The 21669-nt window shown below is 51.9% G+C and overlaps 1 protein-coding gene across 1 annotated transcript in view; it reads left to right on the top strand.

Moving 5' to 3' along the window:
• Nucleotides 1-21669, top strand: part of LOC119954651 (stabilin-2-like) — a 211389-nt gene that overhangs the window by 28020 nt on the left and 161700 nt on the right. The window contains exons 9-10 of the mRNA XM_038780015.1: nucleotides 3108-3241; nucleotides 6203-6336. Coding sequence (XP_038635943.1) covers nucleotides 3108-3241; nucleotides 6203-6336 — 268 coding nt within the window. The remainder of the gene's footprint in view (nucleotides 1-3107; nucleotides 3242-6202; nucleotides 6337-21669) is intronic.

Raw genomic sequence — 21669 nt, 5'->3', positions numbered from 1 at the left:
GAGTTAGTCATTGACTTCAAGAAGCGAAGTATTGTACACATCCCTGTCTGCATTGATGGTGCTGAGGTGGAGACGGCTGACAGCTTCAAATTCCTAGGTGTGCACATCACCAACTATCTGTCCTGCTTACCCATGCCAACTCTATGACCAAGAAAGCACAACAGCGCTATACTTCCTCAGGCAACTAAGGAAATTGGGCAAGTCCACATTGACTTTTACCAGTTTTTACAGATGTACCATAGAAAGCATCCTATCTGGCTGCATCACAGCCTGGTATGGCAACTGCTCGGCCCAAGACCATAAGAAACTACAGTGAGTCGTGAACACAGCCCAGTCCATCGCGCAAACCAGCCTCCCATCAATTGACTGTCTACATCTCCCGCTTCCTTGGGAAAGCAGGCAGCATAATCAAAGAACCCTCTCTCCCGGTTATTCTCTCTTCCAACCTCTTCCTCCAGGCAGGAGATACAAAAGTCTGAGAACACGCATTGATAGATTCAAAAACAGGTTCTTTTCAGTTGTTATCAGACTCCTCAATGGCCCTCTTATGGACCGAACTGATCTCTCCATGCATCTTCTCTACTGAGTAACACTACACTCCTTATGCTTCACACAATGTCTATATCTATGTGCTCACGTTGTGTATTTATCGTATGTCCTATGTATTTCATATATGGAATGATCTGCCTGGACTGTGCGCAGAACAATACTCATCTCTCATATCAAAACGACAAAGCCTAGGACTTGGATCCTCCTTCTGCAACTGGATCCTCAACTTCCTGACCCATAGACCACAATCAGTAAGGATAAACAACAACCCCTCCTCCATGACAGACAAGGGCTGTGTACTTAGCCCCCTACTATAATATACTATACTATAAACACACGACTGTGTGGCAAAATTTGGATCCAACTCCATCTACACATTTACTGATGACATGACTGCAGTGGGTCAGATCTTAAATAACAATGATTCAGAGGGAAATAGAGAACCTAGTGGCATGGTTTAACGACAACAATCTCCTGCTTAATGTCAGCAAAACTAAGGAGTTAGTCATTGACTTCAAGAAGCAAAGTATCGTACACATCCCTGTCTGCATTGATGGTGCTGAGGTGGAGATGATACCTCGGTACACGTGACGATAAATCTAAATCTAATCTCTCTCCAATTTATTCACATCCATCCTATAGTGTAGTGCCCAGAACTGTGCACAATAATCCAGCTGAGGTCTAACTAGTGTCTTGTATAAATTCAGCATAACTTCCTTACCCTTGTACTCTATTAATAAAGCCCAGAATTCCATATGCTTTATGAACTGCTCTCTCCAGCTCACCTTCAATGATCTATGCACATAAACACCCAGGTCCCACTGCTCCTGCACCCCCTTTAAGAATTGTACCCCTTATTTTATATTGTCTCTCCATGTCCTTCCTACCAAAATGCATCACTCACTCTTCTCCACATTGATCTTCATCTGCCATCTATCTGCCCACTCTGCCAACTTGTCTATGTCCTTTTAAACTTCTACGCTATTCTCTTCACAGTTTACAATAGTTCCAAGTTTTGTATCATACACAACTTTGAAATTGTCCCCTGCAAACCAAGATCTAGGTTCTTAATTTAGATCAGGAAAAGCAAGGGTCCCGACAAAGACCACACCACAGCAAACCTTCCTCTAGCCTGAAAAATATCCATTGACCGTTACTCTCTTCTCCCTCTTCCTCAGCCTGTTGCTGCTTTCCCTTTTATTCAGTTGTGTGGCACTGTATCGGATACCTTCCGAAAGTCCACGCACACCACATTAACAGCATTTACTTAATCAACCCTTTCTGTTACCTCTTTAATAAACTCCAGCAAGTTAGTTAAACATGATTTTCCCTTTAGAAATTCATGATGGCTCTTCCTAATCAATCCATATTTTTCCACGTGACTATTAATTCTATCCCGAATAATTGTTTCCAAATGCTTGGCCACTACTAACGTTAAACTGACTGACCTGTAACTGCTGAGGCTATCCTTACAACCCTTTGTGAACAAGGTTGTGACATTTGTAATTCTTCAATCATCTTGCACCTTCCCTGGGTCCAGAGAAGGCTGGGAGACTATGGCCAGAACCCCTGCAATTTCTATTCTTTCAACATCCTTGGATGCATCTTATCCAATCCCAGTTCCTTACCAGTTTTCAGTACCGACCATCTATTCAACACTTCCTCCTTATCAATTTTGAACTCCTCTAGGGACAGAATTTTCTCATCTGCCACCATGTCCTGGGTAACATTTACGTCCTTGGTAAAGACGGGTGGAAAGCATTCATTTATACCTTTGAAATGCGAAGGTAGAGACAGGGAAACATCAAGGGAAGGTCTTTGGAGCCTGAGTAGCTATAAGCACAGCTTTTGGGCTGGAAGAGGTTAATAGTTGGAAGGAGTAAGGCCATGGATCGGTTTGGAAAGAACAATGAGAATTTGAAAATTGAGCTGTTGCTTGCTTGGGAATCACAGGAGAGCGATGGGTTAACAGAACTTGGTAAATGTTTGGACATGGAGTTAACAAAGGCATCAATGAGTGTTTCAACAATTAATGCTGTTGTTCATCTATTCATGCTGACAAGGCCATCATTGTCCATCTCTAATTGCCCTTGAACTGAATGGCTTACTAGGTCTTTTCAGAGGAGCAGTTTGAGTCACATTGTAAGCCAGACTGGGTAAAGTGGCAGATTGCCTTTCCGAGAGGGAATAGTGAACCAATTTTAACAATGATCATTGACACCGCCTGAGACTACCTTCAATTGCAGATTCACTTATTGAATTAATTCCACCTGTGATGCTTTGGTGGAATTTGAACCCTCCTCCCCAGGCCATTAGACTGGACTTCTGGATTACTAGCTCAGAGACATTACCACTACACCACCATCTCCCCTATTTTGTAAGTTAATATAAGATACACAATCTGAGTAAGACACATACAATATTTACAGAAAGGAAATTTTATACTCATTAAAACACCAATTTTATGTAAAGAGAAAGATAGGAAGATTGGCACATTTTGATGTGTGACGCGGTGGAAAAGAGTTAATCAATAATCCTCATTTTCTTCTCTCTTCTAGTCTCATTGTCAGTGTAAGGAAGGCTACGAGAATCTGGCGGCAGGACTAGGATGTGAACTAACCGATGTCTGCAAGACAGCCAACACCTGTGATAAAAATGGCAATTGTGTCACAGTGGCCCCTGGAGAGATTGAGTAAGAAGTTTATGTAATGGTGTTTCAGGTGGTATTGATGTCTGACTGATTGAAGTTATTTAATAATTTGAGGGTGCAAGCAGTTTTAATATATGATCCTTCTTTTAAGTCTGAGGCATAGTTTTAGCTTGGTTTTGATGGCCTGACAATGTAGTCTTCCTAAGGCCACAATTCTGAAAGTTATGCTGTGGTTGTGACCTCCACCATTCAACTGTTTGGACTTTGCTTGGGTCGATGAGCTGTCACCTCAATTGCCCAGGGCTGGTGATCACTCATGGCACTGTGGGCACAGTTCTCTGCTTTTACCCAGTGGAGTAATGGTGGAGTTGAGGTACAAGATCAGCTATGATCATATTGAATGGCAGAGCAGGCTCAATAAAAGACCAGATGTCCTACTTTAATTCTATCTTTTAATGTTCTTATGTGACTGAAAAATCCCCCTGCCCGCCAACTATTGGGTGGATACCCAATCTCACCCCTCTCCAAGATGCCAGACATTTCCTCTTTGGACTCTGTGTCAGGGGTGCCAATCCAGACTTTAAAAAAAATCCTAATCTAGAAGTGCAGACCCCTTCCATTCTTCCGTATTCCTACTGCACCTATTTGCATCCATCTAAAAGCTGGAACACCATATCACCCCTGACATCCAGTCCTCCAACAGGTTCCAGGTGATCCAGGGCAGCAGGAACTCCTGTCATAGAGCATGTCAGTCAGAGAGAATGACATTGGTCTTCACTGGATCATACAGTCACATCGGAGGCTACTCTTGCCCGTTGTATCTGAACCATCTCTCTCTGTGAAAGAACTGTTCAATTTGTCCCACCCCATCTGCTCTTTTCCCTATAGTCCTACAAATGTTTAATTTTTAAGCATCCATTCAGTTCCCTTTTGAAATTACATTTGAATTTACCTCCACCACTGCTTTCAGGCAACTCATTCCAGATTGGAACAAGTCGCTACTTAAAAACAATTTCTCCCCGTCCCGCTCCTTGGCTCATCTGCAATGAGTTGTGTCCTCTAGTTACCGACACACGGCCAGTCGAAACAGGTTTTCCCAACCTACTCGATCGAAAGCCCGTCATGATTTTAAAAAGCTAATGAAACCTCCTAAGAACTTTCTCTGTTCGATGTAGAACATGGGGCGGGATTCTCCCATTCGGCGGCAGAGTGTCCACGCCGTCGGAAACGCTGTCGTATTTGACGACGGTGTGAACGGGCTACTCTACTGGGAATAACGATTCTGGCCCCTACAGGGGGCCAGCACGGTGCTGGAGTGGTTCACCCCGCTCCAGCCACCCATCCCAGCGCAAACTGTACGCCGCGGGACCCACGCATGCGCAGTGGCGCCGGCGCCAACCTGCGCATGCGTGGTGGCCTCCCTCAAAGTGCCAGCCCCGACGCAACATGGCGTGGGAGTTCAGGGGCTGGCGCGTAGCAAAATAGGCCAGGGGGAGCGAGACTCCGGCACGCCGATCGGTAGGCCCCGATCGCAGGCCAGGCCCCATTGGAGACACCCCCCCGGGGTCGGAGCCCCCTTCCCCCCCCCCACCCACAGGCCGCCCACCCCCACCCATAGGCTGCACCCCCCCCCCCCCCCCCCCCCCCCCGACTATGTACGCAGAGTTCCCGCCGGCTGCGACCAGGTGTGGACGGTGCCGGCGGGACTCAGCTTTTTAGAGCGGCCGCTTGGCCCATCCAGGCTGGAGAATCGGCGGCCCGGCTGTGTACAGCGGCCCGCGACCGGTGCAGCGCCAATGGCGCCACGGAAAATCGTATGTCGGTGTCGGGGCGGGTGGCCCGGTGGCGGGGATTCTCCGGCCCGGCCCCGTGCTGGGAGAATCCCGCCCATGGTGTTTCTCTTGACCCTCCACATGACTAAAGTCCATCATCCCTTGTACCATTCTGTTAGATCCCCTTTACTTTACTGCCTCGGCATCCTTAAGGTGCAGTGCCCTAAAATAGATGCAATACTCTGGCCAAGATCAGGCCACCTCGCAATTAACAATCCTGGGAGAGCATCACTGGCTGGCAAGGCCATCATTTGTTGCCCACTCCTAATTGCCCCTGCACTGAATGGCCTGCACTTCAGAAGGCAGTTCAGAGTTAATCACATTGCTGTGTGTCTGGAGTCACATGTAGGCCGGGTCAGGACAACAGATTTCTCTCCTTGAAGGACATTAGTGAACCAGATGGGTTTTTACAACACCCATTGATAGTTTTATGGTCACCATTACTGAGGTTAACTTTATATTCCAGATTTTATTGACTTCAACCAACTGCTGTGACGGGATTCGAACCCAGTTTCCCAGAGTATTAGCCTGGGCAACTGGATTAATAGCTCAGAGATATTACCACTACACCAGCATCAGTCTCTTGGTTGGTCTCTCAGGGAATGAAGGAATATGGGAAAGTGGAGATGAAGCCCGAGATTAGTCATGATGATATTAAATGGCGGAGCAGGTTTGACAAGCCCTTTGGGTTTCCTCCTGCTCCTGTCTCTTGTCTTCTTGTGTCCTGCTCCTTTTCAGTGAGATGTATTGGTTACAGTTACAGTGAGAGTCTAAGGATACCTCCTTCCCCAGAGGAAATTCTGGACCACACTGAATCAGAGCTTCCAACAAACGCTCAAACTGTCCTAATGAAAGATAATTAGTTTTAATTGATGTAAATGCCAAACAAGAATTTAATACCTGTTGTAACCTGCAGAGATCCTATTGGGTAGGGACAATTGGTTACCCCCTCTTCGGGAATATGAGCTCCCTCGATAGGGGGATAGAGCAATCGTTAATCTTTTCTGTATAAATAGAGCCGGCCAGTTAGGTACTGAGAGAAGACCAATAGCAAAGTATTGGTGCTGTGTAGATATTAGTTTCAATAAAGTTAAGTTTTGTTTGACACACAAATCGTGTTGGACTCTTCGTGGCCCTCACAACAATACCATTTGTTTAATATCGCAACCAGGTGCAGCTGCAATGAAGGATATACGGGCGATGGCTCTGTCTGCTATGGAAGTATCATGGAGAGAATCAAGGACCTGAATACTCAGTCTGGGGGCCAGTGGCAAGGACGACTAACATCAGCCATGTTGTTTTTTGGTAACTTTCTGTTTCCTCGGTTTCCTCCATAAAGACTGGCGCTTTCGCAGGTCATGACTAGATAGTAGAATCTTAGAGCTCAGAAGGAGACCATGTGGTCCATCATGCCTATGCTAGCCATTTGAAAAAGCTATCCAACCCTACCTAACCTATCTGCTAATTGTCTGGTAGTACGGAACTTAGGATTGCTGAAAAATGTGAAATGCCAAAGTTTTTCACCTTGCACTCATCAGGACACATCGCAAGAATGCCAGAATAAGGGGAAAACAACAATTTATACTGCATGAGAAGAGAGTGCTGATGTGTTGGCAAGCTGAGTGCCCTGATAAGTAAAAGACTAAATACTTTGACATGTCTCTTTTTTCAGTAATATCTAATCAATGATTTTATGCCAACTCTGTGGCCCCGATTTTACCTGTGGGTGGGTTTTGCATGGTTGGGGAATTATGTCAATTATTGTTACGTTTCTGCTACCACACAAAAGAGAAAAGGTATGGAGATGCTCACACTCTGAATTCTTGTATACCATGATGAAAGATTTATTCAGGGTGTTACTCATACAATCCAGATGGTGACCTGCCCAAATCCCATGCAAACACTCTGCTGATGTTACCACACATCACGTGACGCAGGACCAGCAAGGATGTATTCCCAGACACAGAACAATTATGCGCCCATCTGTTACGGGGATGGGGGAAGTCACAAAGCCACCAGAGCAAATCAGGTGGATGGAAGAATTAATGTCTTAAGGGGAAATCTGTTCGGGAAAGGGGGACGTCCACAGCGGAGGGAACTGAGGGCTGCATTTAATTTTCCTGGTCCTAGTCCTGCCCACCAGTTAGAGAACCGATGGGAGGTCTGCACCAATTCAGTGAGGGAGGCCCAAACAAACTGAGTACATGTCAGCAATTTAAGTGGTTAGCACTGGGCCTGCCCTGGGATTTAGAACCAGGTAGTGGAAATCCCACCTGCCAAGAGCTGTTGGCCAATCAAAATCCTGATGTTCATAGAATCATAGAATCTATGGCACGGGGACAGGCCCTTCGGCCCAAACTGGTCCATGCCAACCAAAAAGCCCATCTAAACTAACTCCATTTGCCTGCATTTGGCCCATATCCCTCTAAACCTTTCCTATCCATGTATCTGTCTATATTCTTTTTAAATGTTGTCAATGTCCCTGTGTCAATCACTTCCTCTGGCAGCTCATTCCACCCTCTGCGTAAAAAAGTTGCTCCTCAGGCTCCCAATAATTCTTTCCGCTCTTAAACCTATGGCCTCTAGGTCTCAATCCCCCACCCCTGGGAAAAAGACCGAGTGCACGCGCCCTCTCCATGCCACTCATGATCTTATACATCTCTATAAGATCACCCCTCAGTCTCCTGCGCTCCAAAGAATAAAGTCCGGAGCCTTTCCAATCTTTCCCGATAGCTCAGTCTCTTGAGTCCTGGCAACATCCTTCTCTAATAGAGAAGCACAAATCCTGTTTCATAAAATTACATTGTTGTTGCCAGTGCTAACGATGACATTCGCGGGAACTGATCTGGTTGTGTGATGTCAGACAAGTGGTGGGGATGAGGCTTTTGGCCTGGTCTCTCATGTGGCCTCAGCTGTACATTTTGAACAAGCCGGCAGATCCCCTGGAGGACCCTCGCAGGCCACAATTGCAGAACTACTGGGTTGAGCGCTCGGCTCCCTCAATCAGCCCTCTCAGCCCTTTGTAATGCTTAATAATAATGGGTTTGCCTAAAAGCTCAGTCATCGTGAAAGACTGCTTCCTAGTGGAAAATCAGGTGGTTACGATTCTGCAACTTCCCAAACACTGCTTCCCTGTTAGATCCTGAAAGAAATTGGAGTTCTTTCAAAAAATAACAATTTGCAATACGCTGTAGGAGTAATTTGATTCATGGCATGTAGTGCGTGTGGAAAACATAGGAGGAACAAGCCAGCTTGGAATTGTGGCCATTAAAGCTCTCCACCAGAGATGGTGGGGTGAGGGTTCCTTTCTTGATATTGTCATAATATCCACTCATGTATATAATGAAGTGCAGACAGGCGGTGATTGACGCACAGGATGATCAGTAAGCACACAGCACAGTGCAGCCAATCATCAGACAGGACACTGCCACTATAAAGCCAGAGGGCACTAGGTTTCCCGCTCTCTCTGGACCCAGCCACTGAGACAGTCAGAGTCCACGAGCTAGCCAGTGCAAACACCATGCGGTAGCTAGTAAGTCTGGTCAGGCTAGTACAAGGTCTCCAGTCAGTTCGGTATAGTGTCGACCCACAGCTGAATATGTATATTAGTTCTATAATTGAATAAAACCGTATTGGATCTTCTCCAGTGTTAGAGGTCTGTTTCTAGCTTCACTGCATCAAGTGCAGTCCACATCGAATCAACCTGCCCAACACATCATGGTACCAGAGTTATACTGAAATTGATGGACCTACCTCGAGTCAATCAGCATTGACCAGCAAGCAGCCATCCGGTGACATAGAATACATCCAGCCTCCTCCGCAGCTCCGCATCTCCGGCAACCTCGGCGCCAATTGGAAGATCTTCAAGCAAAAGTTCCTCTTGTACCTCGAGGCCTCCGACCTCGAAGCCACATTGGATGCCAGGAAGATCGCGCTATTTCTCTCCACAGCCGGTGACCACGCCATCCACATCTACAACTCCCTTACGTTCGCTGAAGGCGAAGACAAAACAAAATTCCAAAACAGTCCTGCTGAAGTTCGACAGCCACTGCGACATTGAGGTGAATGAGAGCTTTGAACGGTACGTTTTCCAGCAGAGGCTTCAGGGTAAGGATGAACCTTTCCAATCCTTTTTGACCCATCTCCGCCTCCTAGCGCAGTCATGTAACTATGACTCAATAGCTGATTCCATGATCCGGGATCAGAACTTTTTCAGGGTCCACTCCGACTCCCTTCAGCAGCAGCCCCTGAAAGTCAAACAGTTGACCCTCCCTGTCGCTATCGAGACATGCGTTGTCCACGAGCATGCCAAGAATCGTTACTCCCACATCAGGGCGGCAGAGACTGCAAAGCTAGCCTCCCACGAGGCGGAACGGGTGCAGGCTATCGCACAGATGCAGGGCCTGAGCATCGAGGGGAGTGGCCGTTTCGTGCACTTTTCCAGGGTCCCTAAGCATGCGCGCCATGACTGAGTGGACGACGAGACCGACAACCCGACTGCGCAGGTGCGTACGTCGACCGACCGCACTGCGCATGCGCGATGGCGCACGGAACGCGCTGACGTCGGCGTCATGACGGTCCGAATTGTGGCTCCGCCCACTTAAAGCGGCAATGTCTGACAAAAGGACGCCGGTGTCTACAGTGTGGCAAGCTTGGCCACTACGCATCCCTTTGCAGATCTGCTCCACAGCCCAGCAGCCAGCAATCCCAGCTGTGGCACAGAAGAGTCCACTCAATACAACAAGGAATGCCAGATTCCGATCCTGACAGCCCAACAGACCCTGATGCTGAGTGCCTCAAGTCCCATAGTGGGTGGGCATCATAACGACACATGCGCTGCCTTCCACCACAATGGCGAACCACCTCTCCATCCTCAGTGTGGGTCCCGACGACGAGTGGTGTGCTGTCCTCACAGTTTTTTTTTTTTAAATAATTTTTATTGAAATTTTTCGATACAAACATTTACCCCTACTACATTTTAAATTATAACACAACAAATCCCCCCTGGAAAATCCTCCCCACGCCCTCCCCCGCGCGCACCCCCCCCCCCCCCCCCCCCCCCCCCAGCGCTACCAGTCTAGCAACCAAACCGTTTTTCCCTTTCTACTGATGGCCTCGGGCAGTCATTGCCCGCGACCCTCCGCTGACGTGCTCCCTTCGTTGCTATCCCCCCCCCCCCTCCCTTCCCCCCCCCCCCCCCTTTCTCCCCGGGTTGCTGCTGTTTCGGCCTCCAGTTCCTATCTCTGATCCAGAAAGTCAAGGAAGGGCTGCCACCGCCGGAAGAACCCCTGTACCGACCCTCTCAGGGCGAATTTGATTCTTTCCAATTGGATGAAGCTTGCCATGTCGTTTAACCAGGTGTTAACACTTGGTGGCCTTGTGTCCCTCCACTGAATCAAGATCCTTCTCCGCGCTACCAAGGACGCAAAGGCCAATATTCCGGCCTCCCCTGCCTCCTGTACTCCTGGCTCCACCCCAACCCCAAAAATCGCTAGCCCCCACCCTGGTTTGACCCTGGTTCCCACCACTCTCGATACCGTCCCCGCCACCCCCTCCCAGAACTCTTCCAGTGCTGGGCACATCCAGAACATATGCACATGGTTCGCAGGGCTTCCCGAACACCTAACACACCTGTCCTCACCCCCGAAGAACCGACTCATCCTAGTCCCCGTCATATGGGCTCTGTGCAGCACCTTAAATTGGATGAGGCCCAACCTTGCGCACGACGACGACGAATTGACCCTCTCTAAGGCATCCGCCCATGTCCCATCTTCTATCTGCTCTCCCAGCTCCGCTTCCCACTTGTCTTTCAGCTCCTCTATCGATACCTCCTCCACCTCCTGCATTATTTTGTAGATGTCCGAGACCTTCCCTTCTCCGACCCAGACCCCTGACAGCACCCTATCACTCACCCCTCTATCGGGAAGCAAGGGAAATCCTTCCACCTGTCGTCTGGCAAATGCCTTCACCTGCAGGTATCTAAACGTGTTCCCCGGGGGGAGCCTGTCCTCACAGTTAACAAGACTCGTGTCTGGTTCAAACTGGACACCGGTGCATCGGCGAACCTCATCGCAAAATCCGACCTCGACACCATCCGCGTCAGACCAAGTATTCTTCCACCGGCCTGCCAGCTCCTTGACTACAATGGCAATGCCAAAGCTGCCAGTGGCCCGTGTCAACTAGGGGTGTCCAATAAGGCGATCAAGGCGACGCTGAGGTTTGAAATCGTCGGGCCTGACAGAGCATCCCCGCTCGGTGCTCGAGCCTGCAAGCTCCTGAACCTGGTTCAGCAAGTCCACACCATGTCATCGTCACCGGCGACGGCCTCACCTGATGGAAACTTGCAAGCCGATATAGATGGCATCATCACACAGTACCACAGCGTATTCGATGGGATGGGCACGCTCCCATACCAATATAAAATCCTGCTCAAGCCGAACGCCACCCCTGTAATTCATGCACCACACCGGCTGCCGGCATCCCTCAAGGATTGCCTCAAGCAGCAATTACAGGCCCTCCAAGACCAGGGGATCATATCGAAGGTCACAGAGCCCACAGACTGGGTCAGCTCCATGGTCTGCGTAAAGAAGCCGTCAGGGGAGCTTCGGATCTGCATCGACCCCAAGGATCTAAACCGCAACATCATGCGGGAGCATTACCCAATACCAAAACGTGAAGAGTTGACCAGCGAGATGGCTCATGCCAAATTCTTTACTAAGGTCGACGCCACCAAGGGATTTTGGCAAATACAGCTGCTCTCGTCCAGTCGCAAACTGTGCACGTTCAACACCCCGTTCGGTCGCTACTGCTACAACTAGATGCCCTTTGGCATCATCTCTGCCTCCGAAGTATTTCACCGCATCATGGAGCAGATGATGGAAAGCATCGAGGGGGTGCGCGTGTACGTTGACGATGTAATTATCTGGTCCACAATGCCCCAGGAACACATCGCTCGCCTCAAGAAGGTATTTCAAAGAATCCATGAACATGGTCTCCAGCTCAACAGGGCCAAATGCTCATTTGGTCAAACGGATATCAAATTCCTAGGTGACCACATTTCGTAGCAGGGCGTGCGACCAGATGCCGACAAGGTCGCGGCGATCAACGCCATGAAGACCCCGGAGGACAAGAAGGCAGTCCTCCGCTTTCTTGGGATGGTCAACTTCTCGGGGAAATTCATTCCCAATATGGCATCCCACACCACGGCCTTCCGCCATCTCGTCAAGAAGTCGACGGAACTCCAGTGGCTGCCCACGTATGAAGAGGAATGGCGTGAGCTGAAATCAAAGATCACCACAGCCCCGGTTCTAGCGTTCTTTGGACCCAGCCAAGGAAACCAAGATATCAACTGACGCAAGCCAGGACAGCATTGGGGCGGTGCTCCTTCAGCGGAATGACTCCTCGTCCTGGTCTCCAGTACCGTATGCCTCCAGGGCCATGATGCCCACTGAGCAACGGTACGCTCAGATTGAGAAGGAATGTCTGGGCCTCCTGACAGGGATAGTCAAGTTTCACAACTATGTTTACGGCCTGACAAAATTCACGGTAGAAATGGACCACAGGCCTCTCATCCACATAATCCAGAAGGATTTGAATGACGTGACACCTCGGTTACAGCGAATTCTTCTTAAGCTACGCCGCTACGACTTTGAACTTGTCTACACGCCAGGCAAAGAGCTAATCGTTGCAGATGCCCTTTCCAGATCCATTACCACACCGTGTGAACCACTTCACCACTTCATCTGCCACATAGAAGAGCAAGTGCAGTTGTGTGCCACCAACCTTCCGGCCTCTGACGAGCGGGTGGTCCAAATTCGTGAGGAAAGGCCAAGGATCCTCTGCTGCAGCGTGTAATGCAGCACATTGCCAATGGCTGGCAGAAGGGACAATGTCCCCAGTTCTATAACGTAAAAGACGACCTGACGGTGGTGGAAGCCATCCTTCTGAAACTCGACAGGATCGTAATTCCTCAGAGCATGCGGGCTATGGTGCTGGGCCAACTCCATGAGGGTCACCCTGGGACGGGAAATGTCGATGCAGAGCTCGGGAGGCGGTCTACTGGCCGGGCATCAGCCAGGACATTGCCAACACAGTCCTCAACTGCCCTACCTGTCAGAAATTTCAGCCAGCTCAACCCAAAGAAACGTTGCAGTAGCACGAGATCGTGACCTCTCCGTGGTCCAAAGTAGGTGTAGACCAGGGGTGGGCAAACTTTTCCGTGCAAGGGCCGCATTCAGAAATTCACAATTCACAAAGGGCCGCATAGTATATTAAGTAAAATAATTACTTCACCCGGTTATGATTGTGGGCGCCTCATATAGAACATGGAACAGTACAGCACAGAACAGGCCCTTCGGCCCTCGACGTTGTGCCAAGCAATGATCACCCTACTCAAGTCAACGTATCCAAATACCTTTGGCGGGCCGCATGCGGCCCGCGGGCCGTAGTTTGCCCACCCCTGGTGTAGACCTTTTCCACGCCAAGGGGCGTGACTACGTACTCCTGGTCGACTACTTCTCCAGTTACCCAGAGGTGGTGAAACTGTCCGACCTCACATCGAAGGCGGTAATCAAAGCCTGCCAAGAAACGTTTGCCAGGCATGGGATACCGCTCACGGTAATGAGCGACAACGGTCCTTGCTTTTACAGCCGGGAATGGTCTGATTTTGCACAGTCCCACAACCCCCGTCACGTAACCTCCAGTCCCCACTACCCGCAGTCAAACAGGAATGCTGAGAAAGGGGTCCATATTGTAAAGCGGTTGCTGTGCAAAGCTGCAGACTCAGGCTCCGACTTCAACCTGGCACTGCTGGCATACAGAGCAACCGCACTGTCAACTGGATTGTCTGCAGCGCAGATGCTCATGAATCGCACTCTGAGGACCACAGTTCCAGCCATCCATGTTCCAGACCTTGACCACCTCACGGTCTTACAGAAAATGCAGCAGTCAAGGCCCAACAGAAAGCCACATATGATGCTCATGCTACGGATCAACCCGAGCTGGCCCCAAATGATCGTGTTCATGTCCAGTTGCCGGAGGCCGGCTGGTCAGCCGCAGCTGTTGTGATCAAACAAGTGGCCCCAAGATCGTTCCTTGTCCGCATGGCTGATGGCTCCCTGCTGCGGCGCAACAGACGGGCACTGCGAAGAGTTCCACGCCCGCTACCTGACCGACGTGCCCCGCCGCCTACGATGTTTCCTCCGAACGTACCCTACCACGAGGCCACCGATCTGCCAGCAATGCTGCCAGCCCCCGCGATCACCGCAATGGTAGCGATCCCACCTATCCAAGTGCAGGCGGCTCCTGATTCACCTCTACGACGATCAACAAGAATTCGTCGCCCACCACAAAGACTAAGGGCACGATTCTCCGCACTCACGCCGGTTCAGAGAATAGCGGGCTGCGCATATTTTCACGGCAACGCCGGTCCGACGCCCTCCCGCTATTCTCCGAACCCCGCACAAACTACACGTCAGCATTCCCGGCAAAGGCCTCGAAAGACCCCCCGACACGACCAGAATCCCGACTTATTGGCCCCCCGCTATTCTCCGGCCCGGATGGGCCGAGGTCCCGACGTCATCACGCAATGTTTTCACGACGGCCAACACACCTGCTTTTCAAGTTCGTCAACCAGTCGTGCTGGCTGACGAGAGCTTCGAGTAGGTGAGCGCACCGCTCAGCGCACTGCTGGAGTCTGGCCACAACGGGGAAGGCATCCCCGAGAACGGGAGGGGGGTCCAGAGCGGGGGGGAGTGTGGGAGACGGAGGGGGGAGTGGGGGAGACTGAGGGGGGGAGTGTGGGAGACGGAGGGGGGAGTGGGGGAGACTGAGGGGGGAGTGGGGGAGACTGAGGGGGGAGTGGGGGAGACTGAGGGGGGAGTGGGGAGACTGAGGGGGGGGAGTGTGGGAGACTGAGGGGGGAGTGTGGGAGACGGAGGGGGGAGTGGGAGAGACTGAGGGGGGCAGTGTGGGAGACGGAGGGGGGGAATGTGGGAGTGGGGGGGGGGGATAGGGAGAGAGTGAGCGAGTGACCCGTCCAACCCCGGTTACAAAATGTCTGCCACCATGCCATGGCGTGCCGGCCACGAGGACACGGCCGCTGGTTGCCCTGTGGCTTACGGCCACAGGCCACTGACGCACCGGTGAAGAGGACGTAGTTAACTGCCCGTTGGATGCAGAAAGTGACCAGGGGTTAGGCTGCCCGCGGGACACACAGGTTTCCCGTGGCAGGCGGCTGCCGAGGTGTCGACTAACATTCGTCTAACATGTCCCGTTTCTCTGCCCCCACCACCCTTCTGTAGGTTAGCACAATGTCTGCGAACAGAACGGCAGTGGTTGGGGCCGCTGCACTGCATTTGGAGATGCAGCAGCATCCACAGCCACAACCCGCAGTGGATGCAGGGCCAGCTGCAGCAGCAGAGGGAAGGGCCGAGGAGTTGCCAATCGTCGAGCAGCATGGGGGGGAGGAGGAGGGGGAGGAGGAGAGAGTGAGGGTGCAGCCACGGCACCAGAGGCCACGACCAAGGCCGAGGGTGTACCGTGTCCGGGTCTCTTTCCTAACAATGACGGACATCACCTGAAGGAGGAGACTCCAGCTGAGTAGGCGGACGGTGATACATATCTGTCACCTCGTAGCGCACCTCGCCCCACGTGGAACGGGGGGAGGACACGCGATCCCGGTTGCCATCAAGGTGACGGTCGCTCTTAACTTCTATGCGACCGACTCCTTCCAGTCTCCAAGCGGGGACCTCTCCGGGATCTCCCAGTCATCGGTCCACAGGTGCATCCGGGATGTGACCGACGCCCTCTATGCCATCTCGGACCGCTACATCACCTTTCCCGAGGACCGACCAACTCAAGACTCACGAGCTCGTGGATTTGCCAGCGTGGCCGGGATACCGATGGTGCAGGGGGCAATCGATTGTGTTCACGTCCCCATGCGCCCGCCTGCAGTGGACAGGGAGGTGTTCACAAACAGGAGGGGGACATACTCCATGAATATCCAGGTGGTATGCGACCCCCACATGACGTTCATGAACGTCTGTGCAAGGTTCCCAGGGAGTGTGCATGACTCCTACATACTGGCGCAGTCGTACATCCCTGTGATGTTTGAGGGACGTCCCCCCTGGCTGAGGTGGCTGGTTGCTAGGCGACAGGGGTTATTCACTGAGGTCTTGGCTGATGATGCCAATACGGAGGCCTCAGACCAATGCGGAAACCCGATACAACGAGGCCCATGCAGCAACCAGGGGTGTGGTGGAGCGCTGCCTTGGCCTCCTGGAGATGAGATTCAGGTGTCTGGACCTCTCCGGAGGGGCCCTGCAGTACCAGCCCGACAGGGTCGCTCGTATTATTGTGGTCTGCTGTGCGCTGCACAACATCGCAATGCAGAGGGGAGATGACCTGCTGCAGGAGGTGGAGGGAGAAGCAAGTGGCAGTGGTGCCAGCACAGAGGAGGAGGAGAGGGAGGAGGAGGAGGAGGAGGCTGGTGGAGTGGCGGGCGCAGCATGCAGACACAACCCAGGTGCTGGTGATGTCCAGAAGGAGGCACGACGGACCCGGCGAGGACGGCGGGCACGCGACGCCTTGGTGGCAGCACGGTTCACGTGTCGCATGCGATGTCCCCGCTGAACACCAAACCACCACCTGCATCGCTAATCGCAACTGCCACCACCACAGCCCAGACGGTATGGCACAACATTGATGGCTGTGTCAGCGGGTGTGATCAGTGCCATGTGGAATGATGACAGCCCGCTCTGCGATGAGCTGTAAGCTCAGAATCGTTAGAGAGTCTGACCCATGGCAATAGCTGAACCATCCACCTTGATGGCCGCTGAGATCGTCACGGACACTCCATCACGTGCCCGCGTGGGGTAGCTGTGGGGGGGGGGGGAAGGGACTGCACACCCGGCACTGAAGTTTCACCGCTCGTCAACCCCAACGACACTCGGTCACCATCACGATTCCTGTGGCTGTGGAACAATCACACGGTATTACAAGTAAGGTGGAACAGTGGGTTTAATGTGAACAATAATTTACAGGTGCCCTAGCCCCTACAACTAAACTGTGCCCTTCATCCGTGCCAACTTACTCAGTGTCTCTCTTTGTTGCCTTACGGGCCCTACCACTACGTCTAAGTGATTCCCCAGATGATACAGCAGGAGTGGAGGAGGACTGCTGCGAATCGCCCCCTTTGACTTGTTTCTCCTTCGGCAAGCGTTTCCTGGGGCGACCCGGCCTTGATGGGCCAGGCTTCTCTGCGAGCGTCTCGGGTGACGTTGTGTCACCCTGCTCTGCCTGCTGCCCACCCGATGCACCAGGGGTGGTACGGGGGGAGGCCGAGAATTCCGGGACGTCCCGTGATGGAGTTAATGGGACGGGCCCCGAAACCTCCTCCTCCCTCGGGGAGCCCGGTGGCCCCCGGGCCTCACTTTGGGACAGAGGTGCGAGCAGGGAGGTGCCCCGTCGCGCCACCGACACCTGGCGCTGTCAGTCCTGGAGGCCTGCAACGGTATCCACCAGGATCCGAAGGTTTGCAGAGACGGAGTCCAGGGAGTTAGACATTCCCGTCAGGGACTGTGCGATCTCAACCTGTGAGTGCACGACACCATCCAGCACATGTGTCAGGCGGTTGATGCTCTCCGCGACTGACTGCTGGGACTGTGCCATCGACTGCTGTGACTGTGCCATGGCGTGCTGCGACTGGGCTATGACCTGCTGAGACTCGGCCAAGGCCGCAGCGCGCCGGCAATGTCGTGTTGGCTCTGGCGCATTGCTGCCTGTGAGAGGGCAACCCTGTCCAGGGCCGAGGATGACGCGTGCACATTAAACCCAATGCCTTGCATAACCTGACCCATTGCCTCCACCGCGGATGCCACCCGTGCGGTGTCGGCCTGGGTTGCTGCCATGAGCGGCACCACTCCCTGCTCATGGACGTGGTTCGACTCCTCTAACAGCGTCTGCAGAGTCTGGAAGACAGCCCTCATCCCGTCATTGTGTCCCTGGGTATCTTGATGCATCGGCTGTGCGGGTGGGTTGAGAAAGTCCAGGAACTCGGAAAATGTCTGGGAGCCAGCTGGATGCTGGGCCTGGCCTGCCCTCCAAGTCCAGACCCTCGGCTGCTCCGACCTCCACCTGCTGTACCTGCTCAGCTGTGATGTGCGAACCAGACTGTGACCCAGGAGCCTCATCACTAAATAGGCCAACCGGGGTGAGTGTCTCTGGGATGGTGGATGGTGTGGGAGATAGCTGTGCCGCAAGCTCGAGGTCGTCTTGGGTAAACACCTCCTCTATGTCATCGGCCCGCTGAGAGGCCGCAGGGCGTTCGCGGGCCATTTCTCTCTCTTGCTCTCTCGCCGCCCTCTGGGCGTCCTGCTCCACAGATTCGGTTGGGGAGGATGGACTCCCCGCTGATCGGGCACTCTCTGTCGTGCGGCCGTGGGTGAGGTCGGGGCAGATGCCTGTGTCCGCCTGGAGGCAGACGGCCCTGGTTGTTCGGCATCACGTCCTAGGGAAGAGAATGAAACGGGTTATTTAAATACGCTCGGCCGGGCGTTGGACGGTCCCAGTGGGCAGGGTGTGTAGGGACAGAGGATGGGGGAGGTGTCCAAGTGGGCAGGGTGTGTGAGGGGACAGAGGATGGGGGAGGTGTCCCAGTGGGCAGGGTGTGAAGGGACAGAGGATGGGGGAGGTGTCCCAGTGGGCAGGGTGTGTGAAGGCACAGAGGGTGGGGGAGGTGTCCCAGTGGGCAGGGTGTGAAGGGACAGAGGATGGGGGAGGTGTCCCAGTGGGCAGGGTGTGAAGGCACAGAGGGTGGGGGAGGTGTCCCAGTGGGCAGGGTGTGAAGGCACAGAGGATGGGGGAGGGGGTGGGGTGTTTGTCATGCAGGGTTGTCTCACTTGTTGGAGCTCCGCCAACCCCGTATTGCGCGATCTCCCGGGTGGCAGATCCCCCAACAAGGTCCAGTGCCCTCTGTTTGAACATGGTGAGGGGGTGTAGAATGGGCGAACCCCCTCCAGTCTTGTTCCGCTCACGAGTGTTGTGAGCAGTCTTGTCCTGTTGGGGGAGGGGGCATAGGTAGATCATTACAATACGGCAGGTATCAGCAGGCCGTTCAGATACTGGCACAGGTTGGGGGTCAAGTTGTATTAAGACCATTGCATCTCTCCACGGAGGCCAGAGCGCTGGGTCGGTGACTACTTTGTGAACCACCCTCAACTCACTCTGCCCCAATCCCCCTCCACTCCCCGTGCTCCCCGTGCCGGGGGGGGGGGGGGGGGGGGGGTGGGGATGGGTGATGAAGTAAAGGGGGAAGGGATGGTTGTGACCCGGGGGCATCCTCTTGGCACTTACCCTGGCAGCCCTGGTGAGGTCGTGCATCTTCTTCCGACATTGCTCTGCAGAGCGAGGGGTTTGCCCCACAGCACTGACGGCAGCAGCCACCTCACGCCAGGCCTGGCGCACCGCGCTGGCAGGGTGGCGATGCCCTCTACATGGGCAGATGATGCCCCTCCTCTGCTCGATTGATTCGAGCAGCGTCTCCACGTCAGCCTCCACGAATCGCGGGGCTGCTCTCCTGAGCTCCGACATCGTGGCCTAGTTTCTGCCTCGCCTTTTTACGGCATCGGGTGGCGTCAAGTGGGCGTGTTCGTGTCATTGCCGCGTTCCGGCGTCATCGCGCACGTGATTGACGCGGCCCCATTACTAGCCCATTTCCCGGACGTGAATACGTCAGGAAATGGGCCGTGTCGGGCCGTCGCAAAAGTCGGCCGTTTTCACGGCCGACTTCGCGATTTTCCGCGGGTGCGGAGAATCGCGCCCTAAGTCTATAGACTGAACTTTATGTACATTTTGTTACCTCATCGATTTGACCTCTGTAAATATCGTTTTGTTTGCCATGTATCTGCACTATCAACACCTTCCTATGTATATACGTTCATTTTGACACCTTTTGTATATAGTCAGGCATATATGTATATATATACAGATATATGCACGCACACCTTAGTATTTATTTATCTAAAAAAAAGGGGGGAGATGTCATAATGTCCACTCATGTATATATTGAAGTGCAGACAGGCAGGGATTGACACACAGGATGGCCAGTAAGCACACAGCACAGTGCAGCCAATCACCAGATAGGACACTACCACTATAAAGCCAGAGGGTACTAGGTTTCCCGCTATCTCTGGACCCAGCCACTGAGACAGTCAGAGTCCACGAGCTTACCAGTGCAAACACCATGCGATAGCTAGTAAGTCTGGTCAGGCTAGTACAAGATCTCCAGTCAGTTCAGTATAATGTCGACTGAATATGTATATTATTCATATGGAAAAAGCATATAAAGTGGCAAAGAGTGGAAAAAGCATATAAAGTGGCAAAGAGTGGAAAAAGCATATAAAGTGGCAAAGAGTGCTGGGAGATTAGAGGACTGGGAAATCTTTAGGGGGCAACAGAAAGCTACTAAAAAAGCTATAAAGAAGAGTAAGATAGAGTATGAGAGTAAACTTGCTCAGAATATAAAAACAGACAGTAAAAGTTTTTACAAATATATAAGACAAAAAAGAGTGGCTAAGGTAAATATTGGTCCTTTAGAGGATGAGAAGGGAGTTTTAATAATGGGAAATGAGGAAATGGCTGAGGAACTGAACAGGTTTTTTGGGTCGGTCTTCACAGTGGAAGACACAAATAACATGCCAGCGACTGATAGAAATGAGGCTATGACAGGTGAGGACCTTGAGAGGATTGTTATCACTAAGGAGGGAGTGATGGGCAAGCTAATGGGGCTAAAGGTAGACAAGTCTCCTGGCCCTGATGGAATGCATCCCAGAGTGCTAAAAGAGATGGCTAGGGATATTTCAGATGCACTAGTGATAATTTACCGAAATTCACTAGACTCTGGGGTGGTCCCGGTGGATTGGAAATTAGCAAACGTGACGCCACTGTTTAAAAAAGGAGGTAGGCAGAAAGCAGGAAATTATAGGCCAGTGAGTTTAACTTCGGTAATAGGGAAGATGCTGGAATCTATCATCAAGGAAGAAATTGCGAGGCATCTGGATAGAAATTGTCCCATTGGGCAGACGCCGCATGGGTTCGTTAAAGGCAGGTCATGCCTAACTAATTTAGTGGAATTTTTTGAGGACATTACCAGTGCAGTAGATAACGGGGAGCCGATGGATGTGGTATATCTGGATTTCCAGAAAGCCTTTGACAAGGTGCCACACAAAAGGTTGCTGCATAAGATAAAGATGCATGGCATTAAGGGTAAAATAGTAGCATGGATAGAGGATTGGTTAATTAATAGAAAGCAAAGAGTTGGGATAAATGGGTGTTTCTCTGGTTGGCAATCAGTAGCTAGTGGTGTCCCTCAGGGATCCGTGTTGGGCCCACAATTGTTCACAATTTACATTGATGATTTGGAGTTGGGGACCAAGGGCAATGTGTCCAAGTTTGCAGATGACACTAAGATGAGTGGTAAAGCGAAAAGTGCAGAGGATACTGGAAGTCTGCAGAGGGATTTGGATAGGTTAAGTGAATGGGCTCGGGTCTGGCAGATGGAATACAATGTTGACAAATGTGAGGTTATCCATTTTGGTAGGAATAACAGCAAACGGGATTATTATTTAAACGATAAAATAT

This window comes from Scyliorhinus canicula, chromosome 20 (assembly GCF_902713615.1).
Source record: "Scyliorhinus canicula chromosome 20, sScyCan1.1, whole genome shotgun sequence".
NCBI lineage: Eukaryota > Metazoa > Chordata > Chondrichthyes > Carcharhiniformes > Scyliorhinidae > Scyliorhinus > Scyliorhinus canicula.
Note: the sequence above shows the minus strand (reverse complement) of the source record. Positions and strands in the feature narration are given on the sequence as shown.